Genomic DNA, 15,219 nt, shown 5'->3' on the forward strand with positions numbered 1-15,219 from the left:
AATTCTGGAATTAACTCTGTCGAATGCAATGGCATTAATGACAGTTAGAATCTTACCTAGTCTCACCACAACTCTTACTATATTACAATTTACTTCCATGGCATCACTGGCAAATGGTTTTACCTTTAAGCTACTGTTGCTATGGACGATAGACTAACCTTATTGGCTAATTCCGTTTGCAATAAACGTTCTTTGCGCACCAGAATCAAAGAATGCTCTCTCAAAGGAACGATGTCCATTCCCTGACACAATTACATTAGCAGTAGGAAGAGCCAGTCTGAACAGAAATCTATTAGTCTGAGAATTATCAATTCCCAAAGAAGCAGCCATAACTACTGGGGAATCACCTTTACTAACAGCACCTTTAGAACTCATTATGAGGTTTCCCAAAATTAACATTTGATTTTACTAACATTAGTACTATTTACACTCAACTTTGGTGGAGCAGGAATAACAGGGTTTTTTCTGTTTTCTTACAAATCATCGGGTAATGAGGCCCATCACATCTATTACATTTCGGCTTATTTCTACATTCGGAGATTAAATGACCTCCTTTGAGGCAAGCAAAGCACAATCTTTAAATATTTAACTCTGTCCCTTCTACTATCAATGGATTTGAAAGTCTTACAATCGTGAGAGGCATGTTCGAAGAGCAAAACACACAATTATTGTAAGGACTACTATTACTAGGTTTACTGTTACTTGGTTGTGCTCTCTGCACGTTTTGCACATTTGAGGGAATCACTTTAGAATAGTTGCCCTGATCTCGTCTTCTCTTATTAGAATTCTCACCTTCGTAACAAAATTCCATTAATTCACAAACATATTTCAAACCTGAGGAAATTTGCTTTAAATCAAGAGACATACTATTATGTTTATTAGCTATAGCCTTACGTGTTTTAGGTGACAATTTCTCGCATATAATACTAGAGAAAATGGGGTTCATGGCCTCTACATCTAAATTCAATGTGCTCATTTGTAAAATAATCTCATATTCCAATTTGAACGTGTTCAAATCCTCTATTGTATGACTGGGAGGGACTAAATGTGTTAATTTGGACATAAGCCTACGTTTCAATTTTTCCTTATTATCATACTTCTCCTTAAGGGTCTGAATAGCTACTGAATAATTGGCATTAGTGACAAGCAAACCTTCTATGGCTTTAAAGGCGTTATCCCTTAAACTAGCTCTGAGTATAGAAAACTTAATCACATCGGAAATATCCCTACGATCGTGAACTAAACTGTTAAATATATCCCAAAATGCAAGCCATTCTTCCTCCCCACCGCTAAATTCAGGTATCTTAATTGCTGGGAGTTTAGGGGGAGGGAGAGGGTTAGTGGGAGCCGAAGGAGGCAAAGCGGGCCGTTGATTTATATCTCCCGTGTCAATCTCGCTCATAGTTTTCTGTGTAGTAGCAATAGCTTTCCTTACACATCTAGTTATTGCTCTATAACTTCTACATAACCTCTCATATTCACTATCCTGTGAAATAATCGTCACCTTCTGTGACCAACTATCTTCAAAACGTCATAGACCCTCAGTAAGACAACGTTCATACATTACGAGGGTCGATTTTGGTGTATCGTATCACCAATGAAGCTACCTGCCTCATCAAGCAAATCTTGTAAGGAAATAATTTCCCCTTCAATAACTACCCTACCCTAATCTTAGAATCCATTATCTTGTTAATGGATCAATAACAAACTTGCACAAAAATAAAAAAAATGTATGGCAAATTATCTAAACCTGATTGAAATATATCATCCACTGAATGCTAGATAAATTTGACCAAGTGCTCTTCATCATTTCACAAAACACATCTGGTCACGAAAAAACCTAAGTTCAAAAAATGGCTACGAAATTCAACAAGAATTTCTTCACAGAGTAATCACTAAATACGAACAATAATGTTCCATAAACAACAGATTACTTGGCAAACACTCCAAGTAATTCAATACCTTACCCTGCTCACCAAATGACTTTAAAGCCAACCATCACCAACGTGAACATTATCGCAAATTATTTTTTTTTCTAAAACATCCAAAAAAATCGTTTGTGAATCGTTTATGGCTTCCGGGTCGAAGGACCAGCTTAGAATGTGGTGAAACTAAACTGAATTTTAGGGCCACATTCGGTATGATTTCATTCAACCTTAAGCCCTCCTGCACTAGCTTTGAATGAGACCAAGTTACAGTGCTGAGGAGTTTAGTAACTTACTTAAAGTCAAGAAACCTTGCATTTTATTCAACAAAAGTGCAGTTAAGAAACAATCAACTGTATTTCCTGCACCAATTCTTTTTGGGTGATGCCACAGGGTTCACAAAGACGCATTTAAAGGTTTAATACATATAATTAATATTTAAAGAACAGAACAATTATTCAAATTACGTTAAGAAGCAAGAAAACTAACACATTACTGCAAAAAATTATTAACAAAACGTTACGTTACTTCGATAGAAATAAAACTTAAATGGCAAACAGGATCTCAGAATATCCTAATGAAGAAGTTCTGCAATGGCGACGACGATTCACGAGGTGATGTGGCTGGATCTTACAAGAATATCTTCTTTACTTGCTTCGTGGAGTCAGATGCTAGAATCAGAGAGCTTCACCTTTCCACCCTGGAAGAAAACTCGGGAGGAGTATATTGCATAACATAGTTGTCACATCTACAAAATTACAGGGTTACGTAACAACATCAATTTAAAAACAAATATAAAGTGCTTTAATCGTAACCCAACATACAAAAAAAGGGGGTTTCGTCCAGAAGGCAAGCATAAATTACTGGCATGTGCCCTTACAATAAGAAAATAATATATACATAAGTCTCCACAGGAAGAAGTTTGACAACACTGTAATTATACGTCATCTAATTATATAGAGATGGACAAAATATGCAAAAAAAAGTGGTTTATTACTTTGAATATCAATGTACTAATTTATACAAACTCATTGCTATAGTTTTAATATAATAAAACTACTTCTGTGGAGCAAAATAATCATATATCAACGTATTTTCATAGAAACTGGGGATTTTTATTCAAGGGGAATAAATGGCAATTTTTGACATTGCATTTAATAAAGCTGTTTCATGTCGATGGCTCTGCTTCCTGTTTATCTCTTAGAATTACGAATAAATGAATATCACAAAATAAAAAGAACACTCTTACTGTTGAAACTTAGACTAAAATAATGACTTCGATTCAGCAATTTTTCAGCCAACATCAACATCGTTAATTACCGGTGGAATACTGTCCTCAGAAATCTCTCTCTCTGGTCTCTCTCTCTCTCTCTACTCTCTCTCTCTCTCTCTCTCTCTCTATCTCAATATTACCACTCTCATTAGATGTCCCAGTCATCTCTCCTGTCCTTCTCAATCTACTTTATCACAGGTGATGCCACGGGGGAAAATGGAAAGGCGAGAAGGCCAAGAACTTTCGGTCTAACACGACCCTTTACCTTATAGGCACAACTGATCATAACAGAGCTAAAACAAAGTACAAGTAGGCTTAGTATCCAAACTGACATTACAAGATTAGCACAAGGTCCAATTCACTCTACAGAAACGAAAAAACGCCCGAGGCCAAGATTAGAGATTTAAGGCAGCCACACCTTGGAGGAGCACACCCGTAGTCAACAGATGATTCAGTCAGAAAACAAAACATTTTGAAAAACAAGGAGGCATATACGACTTGGTCAAATCCTGAAAAAATAGATTAAGGATTGAGGCACTGTGCCCTATCAAGGCAAATTTTAATCGGAAACAATACATTTTGTATTAGTTAACGTAAAATTTACAAAAATGTTCCAAAAAAATGAGTGTGAGGAAGACGAAAATAGGATATAAATATAGCGAGAGAGAGAGAGAGAGAGAGAGAGAGAGAGAGAGAGAGAGAGAGATAATAACTATATACATGTGGGACTAAATGATTAGTAATTCATTTATTTTAAGGTCCTTCATAAACATTATACAAACATATGGGTCCAAACGGTACAATCCCAGAATAAGATTTAGGTTGTTTTTATTTGTGATATGTGCAGTTGCTGATTCCAGTAAATTTCTTGAAACATAATCATTAGATCTAGCAATTACAGAGGTATCGCCCCAATTTATACAATGAGATATTTCGCTCAGATGGATAAATAGTGCATTTGAAGTTTGGGCTGTTTTAACTGAATACATATGCTGCTTAATACGTACACATAAATGTTTAATTAACTGACCAGCGTAAAACGATGGGCAATCCTTACAAGGAATTTTGTAAATGATGTTGTTATTTGTTACGGGCCTATTCTTAATTAGCATATCTTTAATTGTGTAGTTATAAAAGAACACAACATTAACATTAAACGATTTAAGTATTGATTTTATGTTTTCAAATCCACGAAAGTAAGACAAGCTAAGTATATTTTTAGGGGGTTTTCATTACAGCAACACTATAAAAACTTTTTGTGTGCTTTTTGATAACATAAATCAATTAAATGAGGTGTGTAGCAGCGATCGTTTCCTATCTTTTTTATGTATTCTATTTCTTGCTGAAGATATTGTGGACTCAAGATACGCAAAGCACGTAAGAACATAGAAGAAAAAATTGAAATTTTAATATGAAGATGGTGGCCAGAATAAAAATGTACATATGTTAAATTATTTGTGCGTTCCCTGTAATACGTACTTTACATTGGAAAGCTTCTCTATGCATTAATACATCCAGGAAAGGGATAACATTGTTATTTTCAATTTCAACAGCGGTTGCAATAAATAGCACATAAGAATCTGGTGTAAATAATTTAAGGACCGGATACAGATATGATAAATGGTTTAGTGTAACAGCTGATGTCCATTACTCACATTGACGAAGAATTAAAGAAGAAATAACATCAGTGGAGACATTATGCTTTTTGCAGATGATATTGCTTTTTGAACATATAACCAAAAAGGAATTAGAAGGACCACTGATATGCTTAAATGTTTGTTTATAGAAGCTGGACTAACAATGAATATAGGAAACACAGAAATGTTATTATATATATATATATATATATATATATATATATATATATATATATATATATATATATATATATATATAATATATATATATATATATAAATTTTGTGGATATGTAGCAAATAGTTAACATACTCAACTTCCCAACTTGGTTGTTTAAACGTAGCCTGTTTATTTTTGCGGGCGAGCTTTTCGGAGCTACAAAGCGGAAATGTAATAGCATTTTTTTGTATGAAGGGAATCCAGCTACCAACGGCCATATTAGACTCTCTTGTCAAGATAGAAACGAGGCCGGCTACTCGCTCCCAACTGGTCAGTCGGCAACAACATTACTTTACATTACTTTTTTTTCTTTACATTGTCCCGGGAAGTTGAAGATATGAACAGACTTCTTGCCTTCTCTTGAAGAAATAGACCCGCGTGGAACAAGGCATCGTGTAATGAAACACAAAGGTATGGATATATTTACTTTGTTTGTCAATTTCGTAGAATAATGAAAAAAAAAAAAATTCCTAATTAGAGAGTACTAGATTTCTATGGTATTAATTCTGTGTCCTGATTCTCAAGACCCTGTCCTTTTATTTTGATTGTTTTGTGTGTTTATTTGTTTGTTTGTATGGTGTTTTTACGTTGCATGGAACCAGTGGTTATTCAGCAACGCGACCAACGGCTTTACGTGACTTCCGAACCACGTCGAGAGTGAACTTCTGTCACCAGAAATACACATCTCTGAGGCGCTTTATCAGATTGTCAAATAAAATGACGAAAAGTCTGAAATTATCCGTATCTCAGACAGTTAGGATATCAAATTCTGAATATAAGTAAAACCGAATCCCCCAAAAGAAAATAACATGGAGGTATTTGTTTCATAAGATTTAACTGCTGGTGATATAAAAATACGTCGATTTGCATAAAACTGAAATCATTATAGTAAATAATTATGACCTAATTCGTGGAGAGTAGATCATAATGAGATGAAATGCCATGTTCACGTGAAGAATGATGATTAGAGGCCCGAGTGCTAAAATGACTGGGTCGTGAATAGCCATTCTACAGCGTAACTAGTCTTTCTTACATGTTGCAACAAAAAGGTTACACCAAAAGAGAGTAGCATCAACACTGATATCAACTATTGTCGTCAGAAATTGGCATCGCGTCGTTCAACGTGAACACTTTGACACAAACCTTTCAACTGTCGCTCACTAATTATTTATTAGCTATTACAGGAGAAAAAATTAAAAACCGCCAAAGGACAGATTGAAAGAAAACTGATAAAGCAGTTAATCTCCCAGCTCATGGATTTATTTGCGTTGCTTATATATATATATATATATATATATATATATATATATATATATATATATATATATATATATATATATATATATATATATATATATATATATATATATATGTGTGTATTGTATATATATATATATATATATATATATATATATTGTGTGTGTGCGTGTATCTGTGTGTGTCTGTGTGTATGTGAACGTGAGCGTGTATCAGTATGTGAATGCGACTGTGTATTTGAATGTATGTTTATCAAATGCCACCAGCACTCCTAACAATAAGGAAAAATAAGCAATACTGACATAGACATCTACTACGAGCGTATCATGACAACTGGTAGAAAGGAAAAACATGATAAAATATAACGATTCGGTTATTTATCTGTCCTATTTTAATCTGATGCACACGTTAACATGTAAAATAATCCCTGTATACCCAGCCCTCTGTTTATTGGGGTTTAATCCGTTCACATCAACACTTAATGATCGGCTTTGCGAATATTTTAAACGAAAAAGATCTGTGGAACAGAGGGATGTAAAACCAGCCAGCTTTTGTAATACAGTCCATCAGTGTCTAGCCTTCCCGTATGACAGCTTAGCTGTAGCTAATAAATAAGAATCATGGTGCTTGTAAAACTGAACGGAGGTTAAAAATGGTAATATATATACCTACTAGCCCTTAAAAATAAAACAGGTATTAAAAAAAATAAATAAAGATAAATGAACATGACTGACCAGCCAATCAAAAATTCACTGACTGGGTGCTGTTACTTTCTTTTATAAAGCAAAGCGTTGTAATGATAATATTGAAATGAGCTTTCGTAGATTCTATGAACCGGAATATAACCTGTTTTTCTAAATTAAACTGGACTGAATAGCTGCTACTACTACAGTTAGTTCACTACTTGACTTTCCAGTTTGCGTAGTGGGTGTTTTTGTCCCATACGTTATACACTATGGTAAAATGTATCACTAACGTAATTAGAATTTAGATAAGAATAAGACTTATTTACCACTTACTGATGGTCTAGGATGATTCGTTTTATATCCATTTCAAATAAAAATGAATTTTCGTGAATCATTTAGCAGATAATAAAACTTATGTATATACAAGCGTTCATTAAAAGAACAAGCAAACATACTATGGAGTGGACAAAGATACTCGAGTCAGCCATATGAGACATAGGTACCACGGCGTCAGTGGAGACAACTGGCGGTTGTAACGAAAATTAAGATTTGTGACGTCATAAATCCCTACCAATGGGAACACGATTTCCAAAATGATTGACGAATAGCGTCATTTGTTTACATAGTTGCGCACGGTAGGTATATTTAGCTGCGCTTAGGTACCCAAACTTTTATTTCTGCTGATGGCATTTTGAATTTACTAAAACATACCTGTTAAAAAGATTAATATTATAGTTGCAATTTATAAGCAATATACTGCATTGTGTTTGTAGTGCGGCCCAGCATTCATAGTGTAAAGAGAACATCTTGGATGCATAGCATTAAGAGGAAATCCTGCATGCAAGATATCAAGATCAAGCCCAGAATGCTTGGTGTAAAATTGAAAATTCTGAATACATGATATAAAGAGAAAATCTTATACTCCCGGTATAAAGAGAAAATCTTATACTCCCGGTATAAAGAGAAAATATTAAATGGATGGCTTTTACATTCGTGACGTCACTGCCTCGTCCTTGATGACGGCAATAGATTGTAACGCTAGGTGGCTTTTGTGGCACGCAAGCTCTTATAAGGAAAAATTCGAGTTGAGCATCTTTGTCTGTACTATATGGTGTCTTGGGAACAAGTTGATCATTAACGTACGATCTTTTCTATATATTGACTTTTTTCCAATTGATGTCGAAGAAAATAATATGCAAAGATTCTAGAAAACACTGTAGATAAAAAAAAAGTTAAATTTTCGGTAGAAACAAGATTTCCTTATCAAGACTCTCTCTCTCTCTCTCTCTCTCTCTCTCTCTCTCTCACTCTCTCTAATATGACAGAAAAACTTACTAAATATCTATATTTTTCTAATAATCGCAGTGACGATTTCTTTGGGTATTATGAATACTATATCAAGAAATAATCTATCTATCTATAATTAACCTGTAATTTGTATCTTTAACTTTCAACCTTTGTTATAAGGTCTTCCGTATTTTTAATAGGTGCTTTGATTTAACAGAAAGCCTAAACATTTAGACGAATGGTAAGAAGCTGAGCCTATCGAACTCATAATTATAATTGGTCTGATTGAATTGCCTTCTTTATGAATCTTTACTGTGCTACACACACACACACACTCACACACACACACTCATTTATAAATATATATATATATATGTATATATATATATATATATATTATATATATATATATATATATATATATATATATGTATATATATATATATATTACCGAGGTTGGAACCTCGGTACAGTTTAAAAGGGAAAATATGTTGGTAGCAATGACCGTGTAGCCGCAAGGCACTGAAGGTGACAACCGTTTTGTCTCTCTCTCTCTCTCTCTCTCTCTTTTTTCTACTCCTTCTCTCACTCTCTTTTCTGCTCTTCTCTTAACCAATCTTACACAATTACCCAAGGCAACTAAATCAGACTTGTGAACAACAAAACTACATTTATTTAAGAGCATAGCATTAACTAAATAAATCAGGTTCTTTAGCCAAAATGAATCACTGAAATGTTAGATTAAAAAGTTCAAATAACCCAGATAGCCCTGGGGATCGAACTAAATCTGTCTAACCCTTTCTCTACAATAACTAACATTAATTTAGTCATAAAACCAGGAAAAGTCATAGCACAGTCTAATAACATCACGGAATATCAGTCAAGTTCCCAGATCAGTTCCCCTTTGGTCCAGATCTGCCTATAAGGAGACAGGAGAATACATCCATAAGCAAAAGATCATAAATCAAAATGTCATAAATCAAAAGGTTAAAGTGAATAGGACATCTTTGAAATAAATATTCAAAATACAGTCAAGCCACACTTTTGGCTAAAAAAATAAGTATGCTTACCCATTCAACACAAATTATACACACTTAACTAAAAATACAATCAAAGGAGCCATCTTGGCCCTTTGTCAACTTTGTATCATTCTCCCTTTTTGCTAACTTACTCTCTCATTATATAGGGGAAATAACTCGCATGTATGCAAGCGCGAATTCACTCATAAGATAAGTGTCATCACTAATTCGTCACAAGTTCATGACGTAATAACAGATCATTGTTCACTCCCAAGAATCTGCCCCAAACCAGATTCAGAAAGCATATCTGCTTCCGCTCGCACATGGGAACAGGACATGGTCTATTCTGCTTAGGCAGCAACCTTCGACATCGCGCCACCCAAAGAAGTTTGTGTCAACATTTCCATAGCTCATACAAAAACAGCTTATATATAGATAGCTATATATATATATATATATATATATATATATATATAATATATATATATATATATATATATATATATATATATCTATATAGTATATATTATATATATATATATATATATCATATAGTATATATATATATATATATATACACACACACACACACACACTATATATATATATATATATATATATATATATATATATATATATATATATATATATATATATATATATATATATAGATATATATATATATATATATATATTCACAGGGCATTATTATTACATCAAACTGGCATTCCTTCAATAGGAAATAAAATTACCTATTGGAATATTTTAAAAATAATTGCTTCCATCAAAGCTATTTTATAAGAGGCTTCGGAAATTTTCTTAATAAGCAGTTTTTTAATAATACGAAAACATTTATCAGGGTACCAAAGCTAGTCATTTATGCAAAATTTCCATTTGTACATGATGACTCCTTCAGAAAATGTTTTACCCAGATTATGGAAAAACATTATTGTACAGTCAATATTAAACTAATACCAAAAAATCCCATAACAATTGGGTCTTTCTTTGAATATAAAGATCGATTGAGTCCCTCTTGACCTCAAATGTAGTTATAAATATACTTGGCCAAAGTATAGCTCAACTTTTTTAATACAGTTCACTTTTAAACATTTCGTGTATGTAGGAGAAACTCTCTTAGCCTGCGAAAGGCATATATAGATTTGATGATTGTGTTAGACCAAAAAACTATTATTCAACCACATAAGTCCTATTCTGCAGAAATGGTCCTTCTAAAATAATCACGCATTCCTTAAATCTTAGAAAACATAGTATGAAAGGTAGATTAAAAGATATGGAATGCACCTACAACTGCAGCAAGAAACAATATTGATAACAGTGAACATCTAATTTCACAAAAGCGTCCCCTAACTTCTTAAGATCATAAAAATATATCCAAGGCTGATACAACAGAATAGAAATGGGGAGTTTGTGAAGGACATTTTAGAAAATTGAAAGCTTTCTATGGAGATGTCAAGCCATAGCAATATGAAAGAACAACCGAATTGCAACTTGGGATATTTCATAGATTCAGTATAGTATGTCTAGACTAGATTCCACTGAGTTTATGATGTACTTAGGAAAGTCAAACGATAGAGCTATCTTCTTGTAAAATGTCTTTTGTGGCTTTGAACTCTCATTATCTAGTATTTCCATAGCATATCAAATAATAGATATATATATATATATATATATATATATATATATATATAATATATATATATATATATTGTATATATATATATACATAAATATATATATATATATATATATATATATATATATAGATATACTAGTATATATATATATATATATATATATATATATATATATATATATATATATATATATATATATATATATATATATATATATATACCATGCATGGTATCGTGACGTCATCCGATAAAACATTACCATTCGGTCAATAACGCATTACAAATGCAATTTCGTGGAATCTGTTTTTTCTCGTCTTGTTGGATTTGTCGGCGAGTTTTCTTGGAGTCAGGCATTCGTTCGGGGTCTCTGTAACGAAGGTGGTCATAATCTGGTGGGCATCCATTTTTCCTCTTTTGATGTATATGGAATTTTTTTTATTTGGTTTCACATCTTGCATAACTGTATTTACCTTCACAAATTCCTTATGAACAGTCAGAGAAATTTAACCTTTTTCTATCAGCACAGTTTTCTTGAAATCTGTTCATTATTCTTCTTTCTTTGGCCATCATTTTGCAATGATAAGTAGCCATAGCCAATTTTTTATATAAAGATAAGTAGCCATAGCCAATTTTATATAAATGATCAAATTGTTCTATTGCACATCCATCAGCATTGGCTATCTGTTTTTTCTGGATCACGAAAGTCAATTTTCATTTGAAATGGATTGGTAACCAAATATCCTGGTTTATCAGTAGGATTTAAGTAAGTCTTATTCATATTTAAACTCTAATAGATATTTTACCCGAGTAAATTACGTATAGGATGAAAACACCCACCAGTCAAGCTGAAAAGATTAGTAGTGTAGTAGGAGCTATTCAGTCCTTCTCTTACAACTAGTACATTCAAAATGAACAGGTTTGGTCCAAGGGTCCAGGTTATTCTCCCACTCATATAGTCTACTAAAGCTATTTTCATTATGTTCATCTCAAACGATTTAATTAAAAAAAAATAACAGTTAATGAATTTTTGATTGGCTGGTCAGCCGGATTCCTTTAGCTTTTATTTATTTATTTTTCTTATTGTCTGTTTTATATTTTAGCGTTAGTATATATTTTGATGTATGTTGCCTCAGTTCAGTTTTCCCACTAGCCAGTTCATATTTATTAGCTACAACTTGGCTGACATAGGGGAAGAATAGACACTGATGGACTGTATTTCAAAGGCTGGCTGGTTTTACCTCACCCCACAGATCATTTTCGTTTGAAATATTCTCAAAGCCGATCGTTCAGTGGTGATGTGAACGGATTCAACGCCAATAAACAGATGGCTGGACATACAAGGTTTATTTTTCATTTTAAAAGTTGCGTCAGATTGAAATAGGGCGAGTAAATAACCGTGTCGTTTTGTTTTATCATTCTTTTTCCTACTTGTTGTCGTGGTGTAGATGTTTATATAATTTTTGCTTGTATTTCCTAATTTTTAAGAGTGCTGAAGCCATTTGATACACATGCACTCAAACAAACAGAGGCGTGCGCGCATACAAACATATTCACACACACACAAATATATATATATATATATATATATATATATATATATATATATATATATATATATATATATCATAATATATCTATGGTCAGCTTTTGTAACATACCCAATATCGATGATTGCAGGTCCACAATAATATCGCATGTGAGGATGAAACATGGTGGCAGGGTTAGAAAGCTCTTATTATTAAAAACTTTTTTTATATACTTTCACATGCGATATTATTGTGGACCTGCAATCATTGTTATCATTTTCGACACTGAAAATTGTGCCCAATACCCAATATCTTCATCTCATGTTTCCAGATTAAGTCATTTTTTATTATTGTTATTTTCGTGAATATTATGAGTTTACAGTGTTTGCTGCTTTCAATGATCGTATTTAGCCTTCTGAACCTGACTACTCTAAACACCGAAGATCCTAGGGTAAATAGATGTATTTTATGTATACATATATACATACACACACAAACACATATATATATATGTATATATGATACATAAAATATATGTATACAATATATTTATGTATACATAAATGCATCTATTTACCCTAGGATCTTTGGTGTTTAGAGTAGTCAGGTTCAAAAGGCTAAATACGATCATTGAAAGCACAACACTCTAAACTCATAATATTCACGAAAATAACAATAATAAAAAATGACTTGATCTGGAAACATGAGATGAAGATATTGGGTATGTTACAAAAGCTGATCATAGATAACCAAAAGAAAACGTTAAAGATAGAAAAAATGCTGAATTACCATAGCTGAATGTTCAGGGTAAATAAGAATGAAAATACACGATGCAAATTGACAGTCACGGTTGCGCATGAATTAAAATCACCTAAGGAGGCAGTTAATTGGCATCAAGTGACACAAGGGGTAGGAAAGTGGGGGTAAGAGAAAGAAAAAATGAAAATAAACTCAAGGAAATGAAGCAATACATAACATGGCATTAGACAAAAACTAGCATTATATTTTTGTAAACCTTACTGAGTTTTATGACGATCAGAGAGTGTACTTAATCTTGTTAGATTTACCTTCTTCTTAATTTTTTTATTTCCATCTGGCATGTCCTTTTCCACTTCATAGATACAGATAAAATCCATTACAGGGATATATAATTGACAAAGTAAGTATTTTATCTATAATTCTCTATTCTAGAAAATTTTTCCCCTTGAGTAACCAGACTTTGGCTTAAATTTCTGAAAGTATTCTTTTAGATTTAGCACGGGACGATGACGATACCAGAGAATACCTAATTTCAAAAAAATGTGTTGCGGTTTGACACTCGTGGATAAAACCGAATGGAAAAGGGGAGTTAGCAATAATGTAGGTGATCGATGCAAAAACTGCTCAGATGATGATAAAAACATGAAACTTTGCACACGTGTGTGTCACATCATTCTAAACATTTTCAGAGGTGGAGCCAATGCAAATCATATATAGAATATCTTGTGCGGCTAACGTATCTTGGGAAGCATATCATGCCAGTCGAATGGTGGAATCAAACCTTTTACCGTCGATCAATGCCATATCGTCTCTGTTTACCGAGGAGGCTAGTTCCCTTTCTATGCTACGTCACTGTTTTGATGTCATTCGGGCAGCCATACAACATGTCAACCTTGGTCAGATTCCAGTGACTTATTTCGACCAACCTCTGTTCGCAAAACTGAAACAACTGCAATCGTACAAGGACATTCAATATGGAGAGAACAAGTTTGCAAGCCTTCTTGGTAGACTCCAGCAGAGATGGCTTCCTACAAAGTCCTGAGCCATTGGCTGTAAGAGAGTGGATGAATTGACGCTCTTAAAGAGGCAGAAATTGCCACTCCTGGAATTGCAGAGTCCTTCCTCAGGGCATCCCATGTCACATGGACCTGGCATGCCCATCAAGTATCGGTAAGAGCACTATATATTATCATGAAGGATGCATATGATGTGTATGTGGACACCAATGTAGAAGGTCCTGCAGAGAGTTTCAACATATGTTGCATGTGTCGGAAGACTGAAAATCCACTATTCCTATACACAACTCTTGAATTGGAACTGTTTGCCTTGACATTTGTGAGCTCATTGCGTACTGGTGACTTAGATTTGTACAAAGATAAATGGACACCTTGGTACTCCAGTCTCAACCACACCCATTACGCCCGCTAGATGTCAGTACGCGTGAGAGACATGTGTAGCTTGGACAAAGTCCCAGAGAAAATTCTCCCTCATTGCTATTGATCATGGCCACAAGCAAAATAATGGTGTGATGAAAAATGTAGTGGGAGTCATTGGACTGGCAGAGGAGGCCGAAGCTCTTGTACGATGGGGAGTTGCAGGGCCAGAAATTGTCCATGTCATATCTGAATTTGAGTCATCTGTGGTGGGCAAAAATGAGAGTGCCAGTCAAAGAAACCACCATGAGTATACAGATGCTAACCAGAAGCAGTTTACTTCACAGGTGGTCACTCTGGTCAGAGTAATTGAGGGCATGGGAGTCTGTTTGAGGAAGACAGCCAAAATCTTCTGCGACTACATTCAAAGGGCACCATGGACAAGCAATCAGTGGAGTATCTCACCACAAAACAATCAAAGGGCCAAGAGCAGTATGGAACATTTGTGGATGAGTGCCTCCGGTCCAACATGAACCCAGTAACAGCAACCATCACCAGGAACAAAGTCATACTGTTCAACGAACAAGCACGCAAGTCAAATAA

General features: G+C 33.9%; 1 protein-coding gene across 1 annotated transcript in view; it reads right to left on the reverse strand.

The window, feature by feature from the left end:
* Positions 1–14,404, reverse strand: part of LOC135197545 (uncharacterized) — a 39,679-nt gene extending 25,275 nt beyond the window's left edge. Inside the window, exons 1-2 of the mRNA XM_064224605.1 lie at positions 14,276–14,404; positions 629–1,486 (exon numbers count right to left, since the gene is read on the reverse strand). Of these exons, the coding sequence (XP_064080675.1) occupies positions 629–1,486; positions 14,276–14,404 (987 nt within the window). The remainder of the gene's footprint in view (positions 1–628; positions 1,487–14,275) is intronic.
* Positions 14,405–15,219: the final 815 nt, after the last annotated feature.

This window comes from Macrobrachium nipponense, chromosome 21 (assembly GCF_015104395.2).
Source record: "Macrobrachium nipponense isolate FS-2020 chromosome 21, ASM1510439v2, whole genome shotgun sequence".
Lineage (NCBI taxonomy): Eukaryota > Metazoa > Arthropoda > Malacostraca > Decapoda > Palaemonidae > Macrobrachium > Macrobrachium nipponense.